This window comes from Bubalus bubalis, chromosome 24 (genome assembly GCF_019923935.1).
Source record: "Bubalus bubalis isolate 160015118507 breed Murrah chromosome 24, NDDB_SH_1, whole genome shotgun sequence".
Classification (NCBI taxonomy): Eukaryota; Metazoa; Chordata; class Mammalia; order Artiodactyla; family Bovidae; genus Bubalus; species Bubalus bubalis.
This window is the reverse complement of record NC_059180.1, coordinates 6,612,703-6,629,779: the sequence shown is the minus strand read 5'-3', so window position 1 is coordinate 6,629,779 and position 17,077 is coordinate 6,612,703. Positions and strand designations below refer to the sequence as shown.

Genomic DNA, 17,077 nt, shown 5'->3' with positions numbered 1-17,077 from the left:
AATTTTGTAAATGCAACTGAAAACATTTCATGGAATTTGACTAGCCAAGAATGTGCTCAGTTGCATCAGTCTTTTCAGTCATGTCCAACTCTTCACAACCCTATGGACTCCAGCCCTTCAGGCTCTCTCTACACAGGATTCTCCAGGTAAGAATACTGGAGTGGGTTGCCATGCCCTTCTCCAGGGGATCTTCCTGACCCAGGGATCAACCAGTGTCTCTTTTGTCTCCTGCATTGCAGGCAGGTTCTTTACCCACTAAGCCACTTGGGAAGCCCAAGAATGTAAAATAAACACTAATCAAAGGCTTTCAACAAAGTGATTGTCCTTCTGCTTCTGGCCAAAATAGAGTAACAGGATTCCTGTTACTAGTCAGCTGGCTAATCAGTTAAAATAGGGAGATTATCCTGGATTATCAGGGCAGACTCAGTATTATCAGATGAGTCCTTAAAAGCAGAGGAAACAGCAGAAAAGAAATCAGAGACATCTGAAGCATGAGGGCACGCTGATGCTGGCTCTGCAGGTGGAGAGAACCTCTTGGCAAACTCGCTCCTGCCTATAACCTGAATCTGTTTGGAAGTGGATTCCTCCACGGAGCCCCCAGCAACGGACATGGCCTGGCTGACTCCTTAATTTCAGCCTGATGAGTGTCTAAGCTGAGAACTCAGCAGAACCACCCCTGTGCCCAGACTTCTGATCCACAAAACTATTGGATAATCAAAGGGTGTTGTTTGAACTAAATGTGTGCTACTTAGTCAGGGTAGCGATAGAAAACCAATACAGTCAGGTCTTGTCCTTTGTTGAAGGGAATCTGAATTTCCTTGTACAAGCGACCTTGGATGGGTTTTTGAATGTACCTGTGGGGTAAATTCCTAAACATCGAAATTGCCCAGTGAAAGAGCATAAGTAATGTTGTGTTACTTCTTTCTGTAGAACAGTACCAGTTGCACTCCCTCCATCCCTCTGTGGCTGTGCCTGTTTCTCACACCCAATGTGCTAGCTAGCTTTTTGATTCTTGGCAACCGTTATACATTGAAATGTCCCTTCACCCCTCAAAAAAGGATGTATTGAAATTCTAGCCCTCAGTACCTCAGAATGTGACCTTCTTTGGAGACAGGTCTTACCGAAGTAATGAAGTTAAAATGAGGTCCTTAGGATAAACCCCATCGTCTTAAAAAAATATTCACAACCTAAAAGTTGAGAGTTATGTTTTATTCGGTGGGAATTTTTTAGGACTTCAAGTCTGGGAGGCAGCATCTCCAGCAACCCTGAGAGAACTGCTCTGAGGAGATGAGAGGAGGAGCCAGGTTGTACAGAAGTTTTGTGACAAAGGGCAGCTAGTCTGAACATCAAAAGATTATTGATAATTAAAGAAAACCAGATACCCCAAGTTAATGAATTTAGCACTTTTCTATGTATAGGAATGGCTTCCCTGATAGCTCAGTTGATAAACAATCCCCCTGCAATGCAGAAGACCCTGGTTCAATTTCTGAATTGGGAAGATCCCCTAGAGAAGGGAAGTGCTACTCATTCCAGTATTCTGGCCTGGAGAATTCCATGGACTATATAGTCCATGGGGTCGCAAAGAGTCAGATACAACTGAACGAATTTCACTATATATGGGAAGGGCTTCTCAGGTAGCTCAGTGGTAAAGAATCCATCTGTCAATGGTGGAGACGCAGGAGACACAGGTTGGATCCCTGGGTCAGGAAGCTCCCCTGGAGAAGGAAACAGCAACCTACTCCAGTATTCTCACCTGGAGAATCCCATGGAGAGAGAGGTCTGGCGGGCTACAGTCCATGGGTTCACAAAGAGTCAGACATGACAGCCCCAGAGCATATACGGGACTATGCAAGAGTCTGGGCTCACTAAAGTCATTCCTTTTATATGCATCTCAGCTAATGGGGCCGGTATCCTGTGTTTTTCACATCCTATGTCTCCTTTCTCAGGGTTTACTGTAGGGGTGGGGACGGCTGCAGCCTGATGGTTGCCGGATAGCAGGTATTCCTCTCTTTCCTGAGGACTCAGGAGCTCACAACTGAGAGCTGCTATCTCTGATGACTGTGACATCCTTCTGCACTGATACGGCAGGAAATACTCCATTTCTCAGTTCAGTTCAGTCACTCAGTCGTGTCGGATTCTTTCCAACCCCATGGACTGTAGCACACCAGGCTTCCCTGTCTATCACCAACTCCCGGAGCATGCGCAAACTCATGTCCATCGAGTTGGTGATGCCATCCAACCATCTTATCCTCTGTGTCACCGTTCTCCTCCTGCCTTCAATCTTTCCCAGCATCAGGATCTTTTCTAATAAGTCAACTCTTGGCATCAGGTGGCCAAAGTATTGGAGCTTCAGCTTCAGCATCAGTCCTTCCAATGAATATTCAGGACTGATTTCCTTTAGGATTGACAAATGATCTCCTCGCAGTCCAAGGGACTCTCAAGAGTCTTCTCCAACACCACAGTTCAAAAGCATCAATTCTTCAGCGCTCAGCTTTCTTTATGGTCCAATTCTCACATCCATACATGGCTACTGGAAAAAACATAGCTTTGACTAGATGAACCTTCATCAGCTTTTTAGTATGCTTTTTTAGATCTGCTTTTTAGTATGCTGTCTAGGCTGATCATAACTTTTCTTCCAAGGAGCAAGAATCTTTTAATTTCGTGGCTGCAGTCACCATCTGCAGTGATTTTGGAGCCCAAGAAAATAAAGTCTGTCATTGTTTCCATTGTTTCCCCATCTATTTGCCATGAAGTGATGGGAGTGGATGCCAAGATCTTCATTTTTTGAGTGTCAAGTTTTAAGCCAGATTTTCTACTCTCCTCTTTCACTTGCATCAAGTTCTTTAGTTCCCCTTCGATTTCTGCCATAAGAGTGGTGTCATCTGCATATCTGAGGTTATTAATATTTCTCCGAGATCTTGATTCCAGCTTGTGCTTCATACATTTCCCACCATAACCCAAAATGACTGGTGTCCTTCTCAAAAGGGAGAATTTGGACACACACATGCACATGGAGAAGGACAAGAAGATGGAGACAGAGATCAAAGTGATATGGCTGCAAGCCAAGGAACACCAGAAGTGAAAGTGTTAGTTGCTCAGTTGTGTCTCACTCTTTGCAACCCCAAGGACTGTAGCTTGCCAGGCCCAGGCCTCTCTGTCCATGGGATTCTCCAGGCAAGACTACTGGAGTGGGTTGCCATTTCTTCCTCCAGGATATCTTCCCGATCCTGGAATTGCAGGCAGATTCTTTACTGTCTGAGCCACAAGGGAAGTCCTATGATTGCTGACAAATCACCAGAAGCCAGAGGTAGAGGCCTGGAACAGATCCTTCTCTGCTGCCTTTGGAGGGAGCACGGCCCTGCTGATACCTTGGCTTTGGACTTCTGGCCTCTGTAACTGTGAGCCAATAAATTTCTGTTGTTTTAAGTCATCTGTTTGTGATACTTCATTGCTACAGCCCTAGGAAACTGGTAGAGCCAGGAAATGGATTAAAGAGAGGACTGCTGTGTAGTTTGACTTTTTTTTTTTTTGCCTCTTTGATCCCTGGTAGGGGAACTAAGATCCCACATGCTGGGAGGGTGGTGGGTGGGCAACTAAGCCAGCTTGCCACAACTACTGAACCTGCACACCTCAACTACAGAGCCCACAAACCACAACATAGATTCCAAGTGATGAAACTAAGAACCGATGCAGTCAATAAACAAATAAAAACCACGTTAAAGGAGTGCAGGCCTTCACACACCCTAAACCTTATCAGCAACCCCACCCTTGAATCATTGCTATTAAGTATTAGTTGCTAAGTCTTGTCCAACTCTTTGCGACCTCATGGACTGTAGACCACAAGGCTCAGGCTCAGGGGACCCAGGTTCAATCCTTGGATTGGGAAGATCCCCTGGAGAAGGGAATGGCAACCCACTCCAGTATTCTTGCCTGGAGAATCCCACGGACAGAGGAGCCTGGCGGGCTACAGTCCATGGGGTCACAAAGAGTCGGACACGACTGAGCAACTAGCACTTTCATTTCTATAAAGCTTCTCACTAAATCCCTCCCAGGTTAGGACATGGTTTCCAAGGGCAGAAGTGCACCTTTTCCTATTTGCCTGGCAAAGCAACAAAACTGTTTTTTTTTTAATTTACCCAAAAGTCTGTCTCTGAGTTTCAATTTGGCCCCAGGGGAAAGAGGCTGAGTTTTTGGCATCATCCCCACCCACCCACCTCCTTGCTTCCCGTTTGGGCCTCCATCCCAAACAGTCCTCTACATCACAGCTAGAGTGATTGTTTCAAAACACATTTGTCAAGTGACTTCTGTGCTGCAAACTCCTCGGGGCCTCTGCTACGGGTTGCATGGTGTCCCCCCTCCCCAAATTCAGACAGTGAAGTCCTAACCCCTAGTACCACAGATGCTGACATTGGGAAATAGGGTCATTGCAGATAGCTCAGATGAGGTCACACTGGAGTAGGGTGGGACCCTAATCCAAAATGACTGGTGCCCTTGTAAAAAGGGGAAGTTTGAATGCAGACACAGAAGGTCACATGAAGGTAAAGGGAGACAACAGGGTGATGTGGCCACAAGCCAACATCTACACCCAGCGACCAGAAGCCAGGAGAGAGACCTCAAACAAACCCTTCCCCGCCGGCCTCAGAGAGAGCACAGCCCTGCTGACAGCTTGGTTTTGGACTTCTGGCCTCTGTGACTGAGACAATAAATCCCTGTTGTTCTAGGCCACCCAGGTTGTGGTAATTCGTTAAGACAGTCACGAGAAGTGAACACACCTTCTGATCACCTGTTGCTGCCAGCGTGGGTTTGAGAGGAGATAAGTTAGTGGAGACCCCCAGGAGAGCTCCTCAGAGGAGGAGGGCCTTATTCTGGGTGGGGTAGGGGTATGGGAGCGATAGAGGCTTGAGTCTAACTTCCCCAGACTCTCTCAGCAGGAGGACAAGAGTAGGACAGTGGTGGAAACAGGGACCATGGGCAAGTGAAAGGGTCTGGGTAGGATGGGGGTGGGCAGTGAGAGGAAAGGGAGTGGGTGGGAAGGACAGAGGGGCCTGCTGTAGGCAAAGGGCTTAGCAACCAGTCCTGGGTCCCATTCATGGTGGGTGTGGGCAAGGAGAAGGCACTTGGCAAGCCTGGACATGCCTGCCCTGGGCTGAAAGGACATTGTGTTTCTTTCATGTCCAATATAACCAGGGGTGTGCTGCAGGGGAGGGCAGCGGGAGCGGGTGTGTCTGCCGGAACAGGGCAAGGCCGGGCAGAAGCCTCTAGAATGCTTCTTAAGGCCCTTGCCTCGACCACGTAGCCTGAGGAAGTATATGTGGCTCTGGATCCCCAGAGAAAAAACATGGGAGAATCAGATGCCACTCAAAGCTGGCCAGGGGTCTCCAGACTAGTGGATGGCAGGCCCAGAGAGAGGACCACAGAATCCAGGAGCAGAGAGTCGGAAAGGCTCCACTTCCCAGACGGGGAGACTGAAGCCAGAGATGCAATGAGTCTCAGAGTCCAGAATGTGGTTAAAGCCTAAGGGGTGATGGGGGAAGGTGGGAAGAAAAGAAGAAGAAAGGGAGAGGGAAGGGAAGAGAGGGCCAGAAAGAGAGCATGGAGGAGCAGGAAGAAAGGAAAAAGGCAGGGGGCGGAGGGATGAGAGGGACCCAGAAAGGCCTTCCCTAAGGCGTATCATGGGGCCCCAGATGCCACCATTGTCTGGAAGGCATTGAAAATGCCAGGACTGGGAGGGAGGGGTGCCATTCTTCCTACTGATAAGATATCAGCTTCTGGTGATGTTATCCTGGGAAAATCTGTGCCAAGGGACAGCAGAATTCAAATCAGTGATGAATCTGCCCTTTAGAGCAAGCCAAGCCACTGTCCCACTCTGCCCAGCCTCCCTCCCCCTCTTCCCACCTCCATTCTCTTCATTGGCCCCCTCAGCTCTCAGGTTGGCTCCCAAAGAAGGCCTTGCCTCCTGAGGGCAGGTTTGGACCGAGGAGGCCATGTCTTCCCTGATTAGCCTCAGGGATACTTCCTCCCCCTCCCCCACTCCATTTCCACCTTGAAGGAGAGCTGTCCACAGTCTGGGGCAAGGGGATAGGAGCCCCCCACTGCCAACCCCTGCTTCTGGGGCCGTGAGCTCAGGGCAGGACAAAGTCAAGGACGTGGCTGCTTGAATGACATTGACAGGGCCCAGCGTGAGCCCCCACGTCTGTCCCAAGCTCCCTTCCCTCCCACCCAGGCAATCCCAGGATGACAACCCAAGGGGGGTGGGAGTCCTGAAGCCCACAGTTTGATTTTGGCCTTTGTCCCCTTCCCTCTTTCTCTGGGAGCAGATGAGGGGCAGAGGGGATCTTGGAGGGTCCAACTAGGACCCACTATCATCTTCTGCTGAGTTGAGCCCAGTTCCATGGCCATGGAGCCCAGAAAGGCTGAATAGGAAGGAGTCCTAGAGGTCCCAACCTTTGTTCTTCAGGGGGAGAAACTGAGGCCAGAGACAACCTGAGTTGCCCCATGGCACACAGCTGCTTCCAGGCAGGATTAGAGTCAGGGTTAGGTTAGGTAAGGTTAGGGTTTGTTCCCAAACCCTATCTTGTGTCCATTTGGCTACAGCAGTAGCTTTTCGCCTGGTTCAGGGTTGTCTGACATCTCTGTGACATCCTTGGGGCACAAGGTAGGGATAGGGTGATGCAGACATGGTCAGGGCAAGGGTTGGAGAGCAGAGGCATGAGGCATTTGAAGAGCTGACTCTTTGGAAAAGACCCTGATGCTGGGTAAGATTGAAGGCAAAAGAAGGGGCAATAGAGGATGAGATGTTTAGATAACATCACTGGCCTGAGGGGCATGAGTTTGAGCAAACTTTGGGAGATGGTGAAGGACAGGGAAGCCTGGCGCGCTGCAGCCCATGGGGTCGCCAAGAGTCGGACGCAACTGAGCGACTGAACAACAACAACGAAAGAGAGAACCTGGGCATCTGGGGCAGGGGTGGAGGGGAGAGGGGAGAAGAGGGGCACACTCACAGCGTAAGGACAGATCCCAGCACTGGCTGAGCATCTGTCATGTGCCTGGGGTGTTGTCTGGGGCCTTCTGTCTGCTTCTCCAGCCCTGACAAGTCAGCTTTCTTATTCTCCCTTTTTGGAATGGAAACTGAGGTTCCAAGAGGCCAACTCAGACTAACCCTAAAGCCCTGGCTCTTCCTCCAGACCTTGCTGGGGAGGAGAGAGGAGTAGGCAAAGGATAGGAGGTTGAGAGTACCCCAGCCTGGGCCCCCAGGATGCAGCCTTCCCTGGGCGTGGGCAGGTCCAGGACCCCGCAGGGCTGAGGCTGTGAGAGCAATGGGGGGTGGGGATCAGTCACCATGGAGACGGGCAGGAGCCGAAGGAAAAGAGGCAGCAGACGGAGTGTTGTCACCAGGCTCAATTTCAGAGCCTGGAGGGCAGTGCACCTGCCCTTCACCCTTCAGGGAATTGGTGAAACAAACATTGGTCAAGGAACCCCAGAAATAAACGGGCCCCAAGCCCTTTGATCCCGGAGACACTGGAGAGCTGGGGCCCACCTAAGGCAGTCTGGGAGGCTTCACTAATGACTGGGAGTGTGAGAAGCCCTGTTTCAGGCCAAAGGGCAGAGGGAAGGGGAGGTCCTCCCTGGCCACACAGCACATAGGCACACAGGCCATCAGATCTGTTGGGCACAGGGCCTGAAGTGGCCTGGAAGAACTAGCGGGCCCTGGAGGGAAGTGGAAGGTGGGGGAGAGGGTGGGCCTGAGCTTGCAAGGAGAGGGTGCTTTTGACTCCAACCCCGGGAGTGGAGACCTCCTCCCCTCTTCTCAAGCTGGCTTTACTTCTGCTCAGGGTACCCCAACAGGTCATGGGTGCAAGCCAGTGCCCAGCCCCAGGAGGGCTGAGAGTTCTCAGGTCTGAGGGGTTCGCAGGTAAGCACAGCCCCTGGGGTCATCTGAAGTGACCTTGGCCCCTCTCAAGGTCAGCAGGGCAACATGCTCACTCTTCTGCCTTCTGGGGACTCCCACTCCTCCTTCCCTTGGCCCGAGGTCCACTCCCGGATGTGACTCCAAGCTCAGCTGCCGCAGAACCCTTTGGCAGAGGTGGGCCTGATCCAGCCCGGGCTTGGAGCAGACGAGGGGCCCCGGGCTCCACACGTGGGCACAGGAAGGGGCCCAGACGTGGTGTCCAACCCTGCAGTGCTCTTCCAAGAAGGACCTTCCCAGACTCGCAGGCCTCCCTGCAGGGGAGGGGAAGAGACTGCTCTGGCCACGCTTAGCTGTATAAGACTTGTCCTTTATTGGCAGGAAATTCCTGCGTGGGTGACACAAGTGGCGTAAACAAGTGGAGTAAACACAAGTGGAGTAAACAAGATGTCTCCGGGCTCCTGGCTGGAGGGCAAGGGAGCAGAGGGCGTTCGTCCCGGCAATGAGGACGGGGCAAGTCCGCTCGCTCTGACAGGGTCATCCTCGGGCCTGCCGACTTCAGACTTTAGGTTCCTCTTGGCAGCCTGGGCCGTGGAGGGCTCTGTCGGCCGCAGCCTCATCACCCAGATCTGAGTGGGGTGGCAGTCCCTGTCCCCATCACCGAGCAGTTGCCACCACTGAGGGCCTCTGAATGTGGAGCTGGGGAGGGTGGGAGAGAGGAGCTGAGACCAATGCGGGCCCCAGCAATGGCCGTGTCCAGGGGGAGTGAGCAGCCTCTGGGCCGAGGGAGGCCCACCCTCCCCAGGCAGCCCCAGGCAGTGGACAGAGGGGAGAAGCCCCTAGCTGGGGAGGGGGAAGGGTGCGGGGACTTGGGGCTTCCTGAGTCACCTCTGTAGTGGGGTCCACGCTCCTCAAGGAGGGCTGGAAGTTTCTGTAGATGTTTTCAAGGCCAAATGTGTCCCCCTTCAGATCCTGACCTGTAAAGAGAGGTACTGGGGTGAGAGTGAGCCTGGGGGAAGCAGAAGAGACACACAGGATGGATTGTTTGCAGTAAAAAGGATGGGCTTGGGGAGTCGGCCCCAGAGCTGCACTAAACTCCTTTCCCACTGCCCATCCATCCTCCCCCCAGCCCAGCTCATCAGGGATGCGGAAGAGGGGCTGGGAGGTGGCCCGGGATGACTCAGGGACAGGAGGGGATGGGAGCTGCCTTCCGACATGCGCCATGGGCAAAAGTCGAGGCCTGGTGAGTGGGTCCCCAAGGAGTCACTTGGTTTAGGTGGGGTAGGAGGGCAAGACTGCCTGGGGTCAATGGGCACACTTCCTCATAGCAACGGTAGCAACAACAGACAGAAGCAACTGTGCCTGGAATCTTCTTGTGTGAGTTGGCATGAGTCCAGCACCCCCTGTCTCCATCATGCAGAGAAACTCGCTCCTCAACCTTCAGAATCGGGTTCCAGGTCCACCTGGCATCTTCCTGATCGTTCCTTTGCTCCCTCCCTCAAGATCCTCCCCCACCATCTGCCCTCCTTGCCCACTCTCCCCAACAACGTGGGCTGAGCTGAGCTGACTCCCCAGCACTGCCCGTAGGCCACAGGCCTCTCTGCAGACTTCAGACTGGCCTGATCTGGGGTATCTTCCCCTCCACACTTAACTGCCCCCCCTCCAGTATGCCCCACCTGTGGCTTTTCCCCACTGCCCACCCTTCTCCGTCATCCCCTCCCAGAGCCTGCAAACGACAGGCCCTGCCCAGCTAGCTCACTGGCATCTGAACCAGGAGGTGCTGTCCACACCTCCTGGTCCCCACCGTCCCCCCACTCAGCCTCATCATCTCTGGCCTGGTTAGTGAGCCATTCGCTCCCTGAACTCCCCACTTTCGTGCGTCCCCCTCAAATCTTCCTGAATGAGCCACCCAAAATGCACGTCTGGTCCCCCTCCCTTCAAGCTCCTCTAATGGGTCCCCCCACCATGGGCCACTGACCAGTCCTGACCTAGCTCTGTCACTCTCCCGCCCCACTGACCCGCCCTTGGTTCCCTACAGGCCACTTCTTCTCCACCTCCACGCCCTTTCTTCAGCAGGGACCCTTGCCTGGAAAGCCCCTCTCCCTTCCCGTCCTGGGACAAGGCCTCACTTGGCCATGGCCCGTCATCCCACTGTGTGTGAGACACGCTGGGGCTGGGCTCTGGGGTAGGATCAGGCTTTCAGTCGTTGTGAGCAGCTCTGGCAGCCAGAGTGGGCTGAACCCACGGGAAGCTCCGTGGAAGGACCGCGTGTGAACTGGATCTTGGAAACAGTGGGATGGGGATGTGCAGAGATTCAGACGACCAGAAGCAGCACAGTCTCTGCAAAGCGGTGGGCCACAGACTGGAGTGCAGGGAACTTGATGGGGAGAAGCCAAGTAAAGGCTGGAGGGTCAGCAGGGCTGCCCATGGGGACTCGGGGTCAGGAGGCTGCAGACTGTCTGGCTGTTACGGCAGACGCAGGACTGGCTGGCAGGACGTGTGTGCGTGTCACCCACAACCACTGGGAGTCTGACTGGTACTTCTCCACGCCACCCCCACCCCCACCAGCCTGCCCCGCCTTGGCCCCTGATAAGATCTACCTTCCCAGAGGCTTGTGTTCTCAAAACTGCCAGGGTAGCCTGCATCTTGCCACTCTCGAGACACGTCGTACTCTTGCCTGCTGACAGAAATGACGTGAGCAGCTGATGACGGAGAGGTGGGGAAAGGGCTCAGAGACCTCTGACCTTGGCCTCCAGAAGAGTCTGCTCTGGCCAAGCCCTGAGTCAGGGAGGGAGGGGCCTGCCCCCAGTGGCAGGGGTAGAAACCGAATAGACATCCTGGAGATGTCCCCATCACCTGCCCCCCACCCCACCCCTCAGTGACCTCATCTGTGAGCTGGGGGCATCGGACTAGAGTCAGGGCAGTTTCCTTTGCCTGCCGGCCAGGCTCTGTACAGAACATTACTCAGTCTCTTACAGCTGGGAAGAGAGCGATCATTCCCAGCGTCCTAGTGTGACAGTGTTGCTCTGTGGCAGCCAAGGTGATAAGCACCAGGTAATTTCATTACACAATCCAGTTTCAGTACATAAGTCTCTGTTTCCATTTCTCTGCCAAGCGGATATGTCTTATCAGATCGCAGGCTGCCCTCTGCTAGACACAGAGCTGGGAGGGACCAGCAGGAACTAGGAGGGACTCGAGGGTGTGGGGCAGGGCCTCACCCACCCCTGTTGGGCCTCAGCAGGGCCTCAGGATATTCTGACTATGGTCACCTCTCCCCTAGGCCCAGCCTTGGAAGCTTACCTCTGCAGTTTTCTCTGGGATCGGCTGAGTAAGACGATCAGGACCACCACCAAGACCACCAGGAGCGCCACCACGGCCCCCACAATCCCATATACCATGCTCTTGCTGGTGCTGGATTCACAGGTCTCCCCCGAGTACCAATGTGTGTCTGAGTTCAGGCATCTGGGGACACACACAAGCTCAGGCCAGTCCACCAGCTTCCCTCACCCACCCAATTTCTGCCCCCCCTGCCCCCTGCCCCTGAAAAAAAAGATCAATGTCAAAGCACAAGAAACCATCTCACCCACTGAGGGTAGTTGCTGGGCACCCTCCCTGACTCCCCAAGTCTAAGGGTTGGTGAGTGGGTGCAGGGACCGCAGATCCACAGAGCAGAATCTGAGAGGGCCGGGCACCTCATCCCACGCACATAATGTTCACCCACGTAATCGCTAAGCATGTAATCACTAAGCACAGTAATCGTTAAGCAGCTGGCACTTGGATGGCCTGTCACCATGTTTTATATTTTGTACTTTAGTTTAAGATGTAGCACGCCAGCAAGGAGGTGATAATGGCATGGTGGCATGGTGGCTGGGATGTTGTTAGGGACATGAATGATAGATGAAGAGAGAGGTCCATAGATACAGATTTGCAATTGATAACTAGAACTTTTTCAGAAAGGGGACTGCTTGGTTCTATGAGGCCTGTGTATGTAATCTGTACCTCCTGCTCCCATGGTATATGGGAGTGGGAGGTGGGAGACCTGGGTAGAGGAAAGAGGGATGTAGAGGCTGGGCTGGAGGTGCCTTGTGAACTCTGTCCACCCTCACCCTGCACCCTTGGATGACCTTCGGGGAGAGTGGGACCCTACTACTAGAGAGGGCAGATGCTGGCCTAGAGGGAATGAGCACTTACAGACAACGGGGGCCGCTTTGCTGCAGCTCGCACCTGCCGTGGTGACAGTCCATTTCCGACTTCGTCCCTGGGGTGCACTTGGTCACACAGGCCAGCTTCCCATCCAGCTCATCCATGTAGTAGAACTGGACGAATTCCTTCGCAGCCTTCTTAGTGCATTGCTCTGGGGGCAGGTGGGGGGCCAGCAGGAAGTGTCAGCCAGATGAACCCGTCCCTAGGCCCCCCCACCCTGCAGGTTTACCGTCCACTCTCCATGGAGCTGCTCACCTTGCGGGTCAAAGTTGACCTTCACGGGGTCCACAGAGGTGGCCGTCTCATCGTAGCACAGGAGTGAGAGGTCTGCCCAGAGTGGTGAAAAAGAGAAAAACAGATGTGCCTCCCCCTGCCCGCTGGAAGCAGTCAGCCTCCCCTTTCCTCCTTGCTGTGGCCAAGACTAGTAGATGCAGCTGAGGCTGTGGGCTGGCTCTGAGGGGGTCACTAGGGCTGCTGACCACCTCAGCCCAGGACTGAGAGGGGCTGCTGGGAGCAGCGCAGAATATGGGGAAGGTACCCAGGCTTGACATCTGGATTCCTCGAGGGAGGTCTCTGGAGTTCCAGAAGAGATGAGAGATGCAGGACGTGGGGGTGGGCCTGAGACCTCCCTAAGGGGCCCCACCCATCCTTTCACCACCAACATCAAGGGGTTTTCGGGGGGCTTACTTTTGCAGTCTTCAGAATTCCCATGTAGCTGTCCGGTCTCATTCATAATCTTGGCCCTTACAATCTTAGTGAGGTTTTCAAACAGCTCCAGGTACCCCGAAGTATAGTTGGCCTCCATGATGACTTCGTGTTCCACCATGATGCTGCCAGGACTGGAACCGGGAGTCATCAGTCAACCCTTGTTGCCCGCTCTCCCAGCAAGTGGGGCCCAAGAAGCAAGAAGGGTGATGAGAAACAAATAGTCATGTGACCCAGGGGTGGGACAGAATATAGACTCTTCCCTCCAGCAGTTAACAACCGAGAGGGAGGCTACAATATAAGCCTGGGATTACAATATATGCCAATGGGTGAAATTCATTCCTAAAAATGGAGGCTGTTGGGCAAAGATGTGGAGGAATGGAACCCTTGTGCATCGGTGGGAAAGCAAACTGATATAGCTACTGTGGAAAACAGTATGATGGTTCCTCAAAAAATGAAATATAGAATGATCATGTGATCCAGCAATTCCACCTCTGGGTATCCACCTCAAAGAATTGAGAGCAGGGGCAGGAGGAAATATTTGTACACCCATGTTCATAGCCATCTTATTCATAACTAAACAGTGGAACCAATCAATCTAAGTGCCCATCAGCGGATGACTGAATTAACAAAATGCAATGAAATATTACATACAATGGAATATTATTCAGTGTCTAAAAGAAAGGAAATTCTGAGACATGCTGCAACATGCATGAACCTTGAGGACATTATGCTAAGTGAAATAGGCCAGTCCAAAAAGGATGAATACTGGATGAGTATTTATGAGTAGTAATATGAGATCCCTGAAGTAATCAAATTCAGAATAGAGGCAGAAGGCAGCATGGTGATTGTCAAAGGTGGGATGAGGTGGAATTGGGAGTTACTGTTTAATGGGTACAGAGTTTCAGTTTGGGAAGATGAAAAAGTTCTGGAGGACTTCCCTGGTGGTCCAATGGTTAAGAGTCCATCTGCCTGTGCCAGGGACACAGGTTCAATCCCTGGCCTGGGAAGATTCCACATGCTGTGGGGCAACTAAGCCTGAGACTACTCAAGTTCGCTTGTGCTAGAGTTCATGCTCAGCAACAGAAGTCATGCGATGAGAAGCACATGTGTCATGATGAGACAGCAGACCCTGCTTGCCTCAACTAGAGAGTCCCCCACAGCAACGAAGACCCGGTGCAGCCAAAAAAAAAAAAAATTAAAAAGTTCTAGAGATGGACAGTGGTGGTGGTTGTACAACAGTGTGAATTTACTTAATGCTGCTAAACCATATACTTAACATGGTGAATTCAGTGGCTAATGACAGATTTTATGTTATGGGTATTTCACCACAATGAAAATATTTTAAATTTAAAAATTTAAGACAGAAGCTAATGGATTGTATTTTGAAAACCAAATAAGTAAACTTTTAGATAAGAAGAAACATGAGGGCACTTTAGAAATGTTGGATTCCAACCCAGAAGCTTCTTGTTAGATGGTCAGCAATGCTCTGAGCAGAGAGCTCCCGAGACAAGGTCCATCACTACCCACAGTCCTTGTGACAAAGAAGTCAGAAGCGGGACCCAGGAGGACCTAACCCAATAAAATCCTGGGTCAGAATGGAGACAGAGACCATGGCTCTGAGGCTGGGTGTGGGTGGAGGATGCTGGGTTAGGGAACACCACGGGTTCTTGATATGTTGGTAACTGACATGCCCCAGGCTCCCTCCTCACCCTTCTGTCTGCTTCTTCCCATCCTCCTCTGGGGGCTCTGCTTTTCCTGCCCATCCATTAAATATGGATGCTTCCCATGCTTCTGTCCAGGGACAGCTTCACTTCCATGCTGTGACAATTGCCCCAGCCATCTGGTCTACTCCCCGAGCTTCCAGTGATGCCTGTCTGGGGACGTCAATGCTGATGTCTCTGCTATAGACCCTTACTATCATACATTTGACCACCAGCTGCTCCATCACTCAACATGGCTGGGCCCCAGACACTTGAGGCTTAACAAGGCCCATGTCAAACTCATCATCTTCTTCTATCGTCCTGCTCTTTCTTATGCTCCTCATCTCAGCCAAGGGCAACCCACACTCTCAGGAGCCCAGAAATCTGGTGTCATTCCTCCTTTTCTCCAAACACCCATCAAAACCCAATGATCTGCTGGTCCTGCCTCTTAAAGACCTTTCACACTGAACTACTTTCCTTCTTCATTAACACCTCTCAGGCCCAGGCTACTATTGTCTTCCTCCTCTGTTCATCCATTCTCAACCCTGCAAACAGATTGCACGATCTGCAGTGCAAAGCATTTACTCTGCCACATGGGCCACAACTGCTAATGCTTCACATGTAAATGAGCACGTGTCACTTTTCCAACCTCCTCTCCCACCACAGCCCCTTTGTCTTTAAGAAGCCAAATGTGCTTTATGTTCTTAGAATCTGCGCTCCTTTCTCTTACCTGTAGGCACATCGTGGATTTCCTCTTGTAACACTCTCCCACTCCCTTGCCTCAGTTGGCCCATTCCTCATCCTTCAAGCCTCAGCTTAGCTGTATCTTCCTCCAGGAAGATTTCCCTCAGTCTCACTGACCCTGCGTTCAGGACCTCTCCCTCTGTGCCTCGTGTGTCTCTTATAACTCTAACCTCAGTAACTGAGTTATCATAACTACCATAACTCTAGCTACCTGTGCTCTGCCTTTCTAAGCACCATGAAGAGCAGAACCCAATGTTCCCAGCACCTAGCACAGGGTAGACTTCCAATATTAGCTTGATAAATGGATGAATGCTGAATGAATGAATGCATGGTCTCAGAGCCCTCAGGTGTTGCTTTTTTTGACTCAGCCAGGTACTGATACTCTAACCATTTATGATAGGAGGAGGCAGGAGAGCAGACAAGAGAGAAGAGCTTCCCACAGTCTATAAACCTTCCTACCCCCATACTCACAGCAGTCTTTTGACATTCACGCCTCTGTATTGGGGAAAGTTGTTGCCCCTGTAAACTTTATCCATCTGAAAGAAACAAGACAGCTGAGTTCATAGAAGCCTGGAGTGTGCAGCAGCCCCTGTTCTCTGTGCTGTGGGCAGTCCCTCAGAACCTCCTTTCCCCAAGGAGTCCCTGTATTCAGTTCAGTCAACTCAGTCGCGTCCGACTCTCTGCGACCCCATGAACTGCAGCATGCCAGGCCTCCCTGTCCATCACTAACTCCTAGAGTCCACCCAAACCCATGTCCATTGAGTCGGTGATGCCATCTGCCCATAGGAAAGAAGGAAGGGGGTGCATAGGGATGTCCCCTCTTCCAGGATTCACATCAGGGAATCTAGGCTTCCTCTCCTCTTACCTGCCTCTTGAATACTTGAACGAAGTTCTTGTATGCAGCAGAGGATTTGTTGTTTAGGTCATCTGTGAAATTCCTGTTAGTCACTTTCACTTTCAGGTCTACAGTGGCATTGATTTTTTGGGGGGTCTCTATGGAAACAGGGCATATTATGCATGAGACAGCAACCTCACAGTAATGCCTTCCAGGAATGGCTAATTCTTCATTTGTTGGCTTTGTGGGAGAGGAGAAAGTGTGTAGGGAGGCAGACGGAAACTCAAAAGGCAGGTAGGAGTAGCTGAAACATCTGCCCCTTATCTCTGAATACCAGGAGGAGCTACTGGTCAGAATCTTGATTCAGTGAGACCTGACTGGAGGGCACCAGATGATCATTCAGATGAGAGAGGCAAGTTAACTAGTGAAAAGGGCTCAGAAGTGGGATGCAGGAAATCCATGCTCCACCTGCATTTTGGCCTGGGTGAAAGTCACATTTTCTTCTCTACCTGCACAATTAGGCAATGGTAGCAAATGAGCCTTCCAATGTTGCCCTCCTATTTTGAATGGTTAAGGGATGTGGAAATGACCTACAAGTCTCAAAAAAGGTCTTTACCTATGAAGAAGTATTCCTTGAGGAATTTACACTGGTAACCAGAGTAGCCTTGGGCACAGATACATTCTTTTCCGTTCCAAGTGCCCCCATTGTGGCACTGCCCTGCAAAGAGGTAGAACATTCCAGGGGTTACCATGGAAGCCCAAGACACAAAACATCAACTCTCGTTCCAAGTCCCATCATTCAGACATTGCACTGAAAGATAGAAATGGGACTAGATAATCATGCTGTAACTGAGAGCCCTCTGCCACCATTTCAATCCCCAGGAGATAGTGGGGAAAGGAGAAGGAACAACAGAATGGAAGGAAGCAACAGACGAAAGAGGACACTCAAAGAAATCAAGAGTCCTACAACTCAAAAGACGG

General features: G+C 51.8%; 1 protein-coding gene across 3 annotated transcripts in view; it reads right to left on the bottom strand.

Moving 5' to 3' along the window:
- Positions 1-8,260: 8,260 nt before the first annotated feature.
- Positions 8,261-17,077, bottom strand: part of LOC102393438 (mucin-12) — a 29,361-nt gene continuing 20,544 nt past the window's right edge. Inside the window, exons 3-12 of one of the 3 annotated variants that reach the window (XM_044935701.1) lie at positions 16,713-16,814; positions 16,127-16,254; positions 15,733-15,797; positions 12,797-12,948; positions 12,365-12,436; positions 12,131-12,260; positions 11,207-11,368; positions 10,507-10,586; positions 8,795-8,883; positions 8,261-8,605 (exon numbers count right to left, since the gene is read on the bottom strand). In XM_044935701.1, coding sequence (XP_044791636.1) covers positions 8,564-8,605; positions 8,795-8,883; positions 10,507-10,586; positions 11,207-11,368; positions 12,131-12,260; positions 12,365-12,436; positions 12,797-12,948; positions 15,733-15,797; positions 16,127-16,254; positions 16,713-16,814 — 1,022 coding nt within the window. In that variant the 3' untranslated portion in view covers positions 8,261-8,563. Of the gene's footprint in view, positions 8,606-8,794; positions 8,884-10,506; positions 10,587-11,206; positions 11,369-12,097; positions 12,261-12,364; positions 12,437-12,796; positions 12,949-15,732; positions 15,798-16,126; positions 16,255-16,712; positions 16,815-17,077 lie in introns of all 3 variants that reach the window. The other 2 variants (XM_044935700.1, XM_025275407.2) reach the window with 2 other exon arrangements.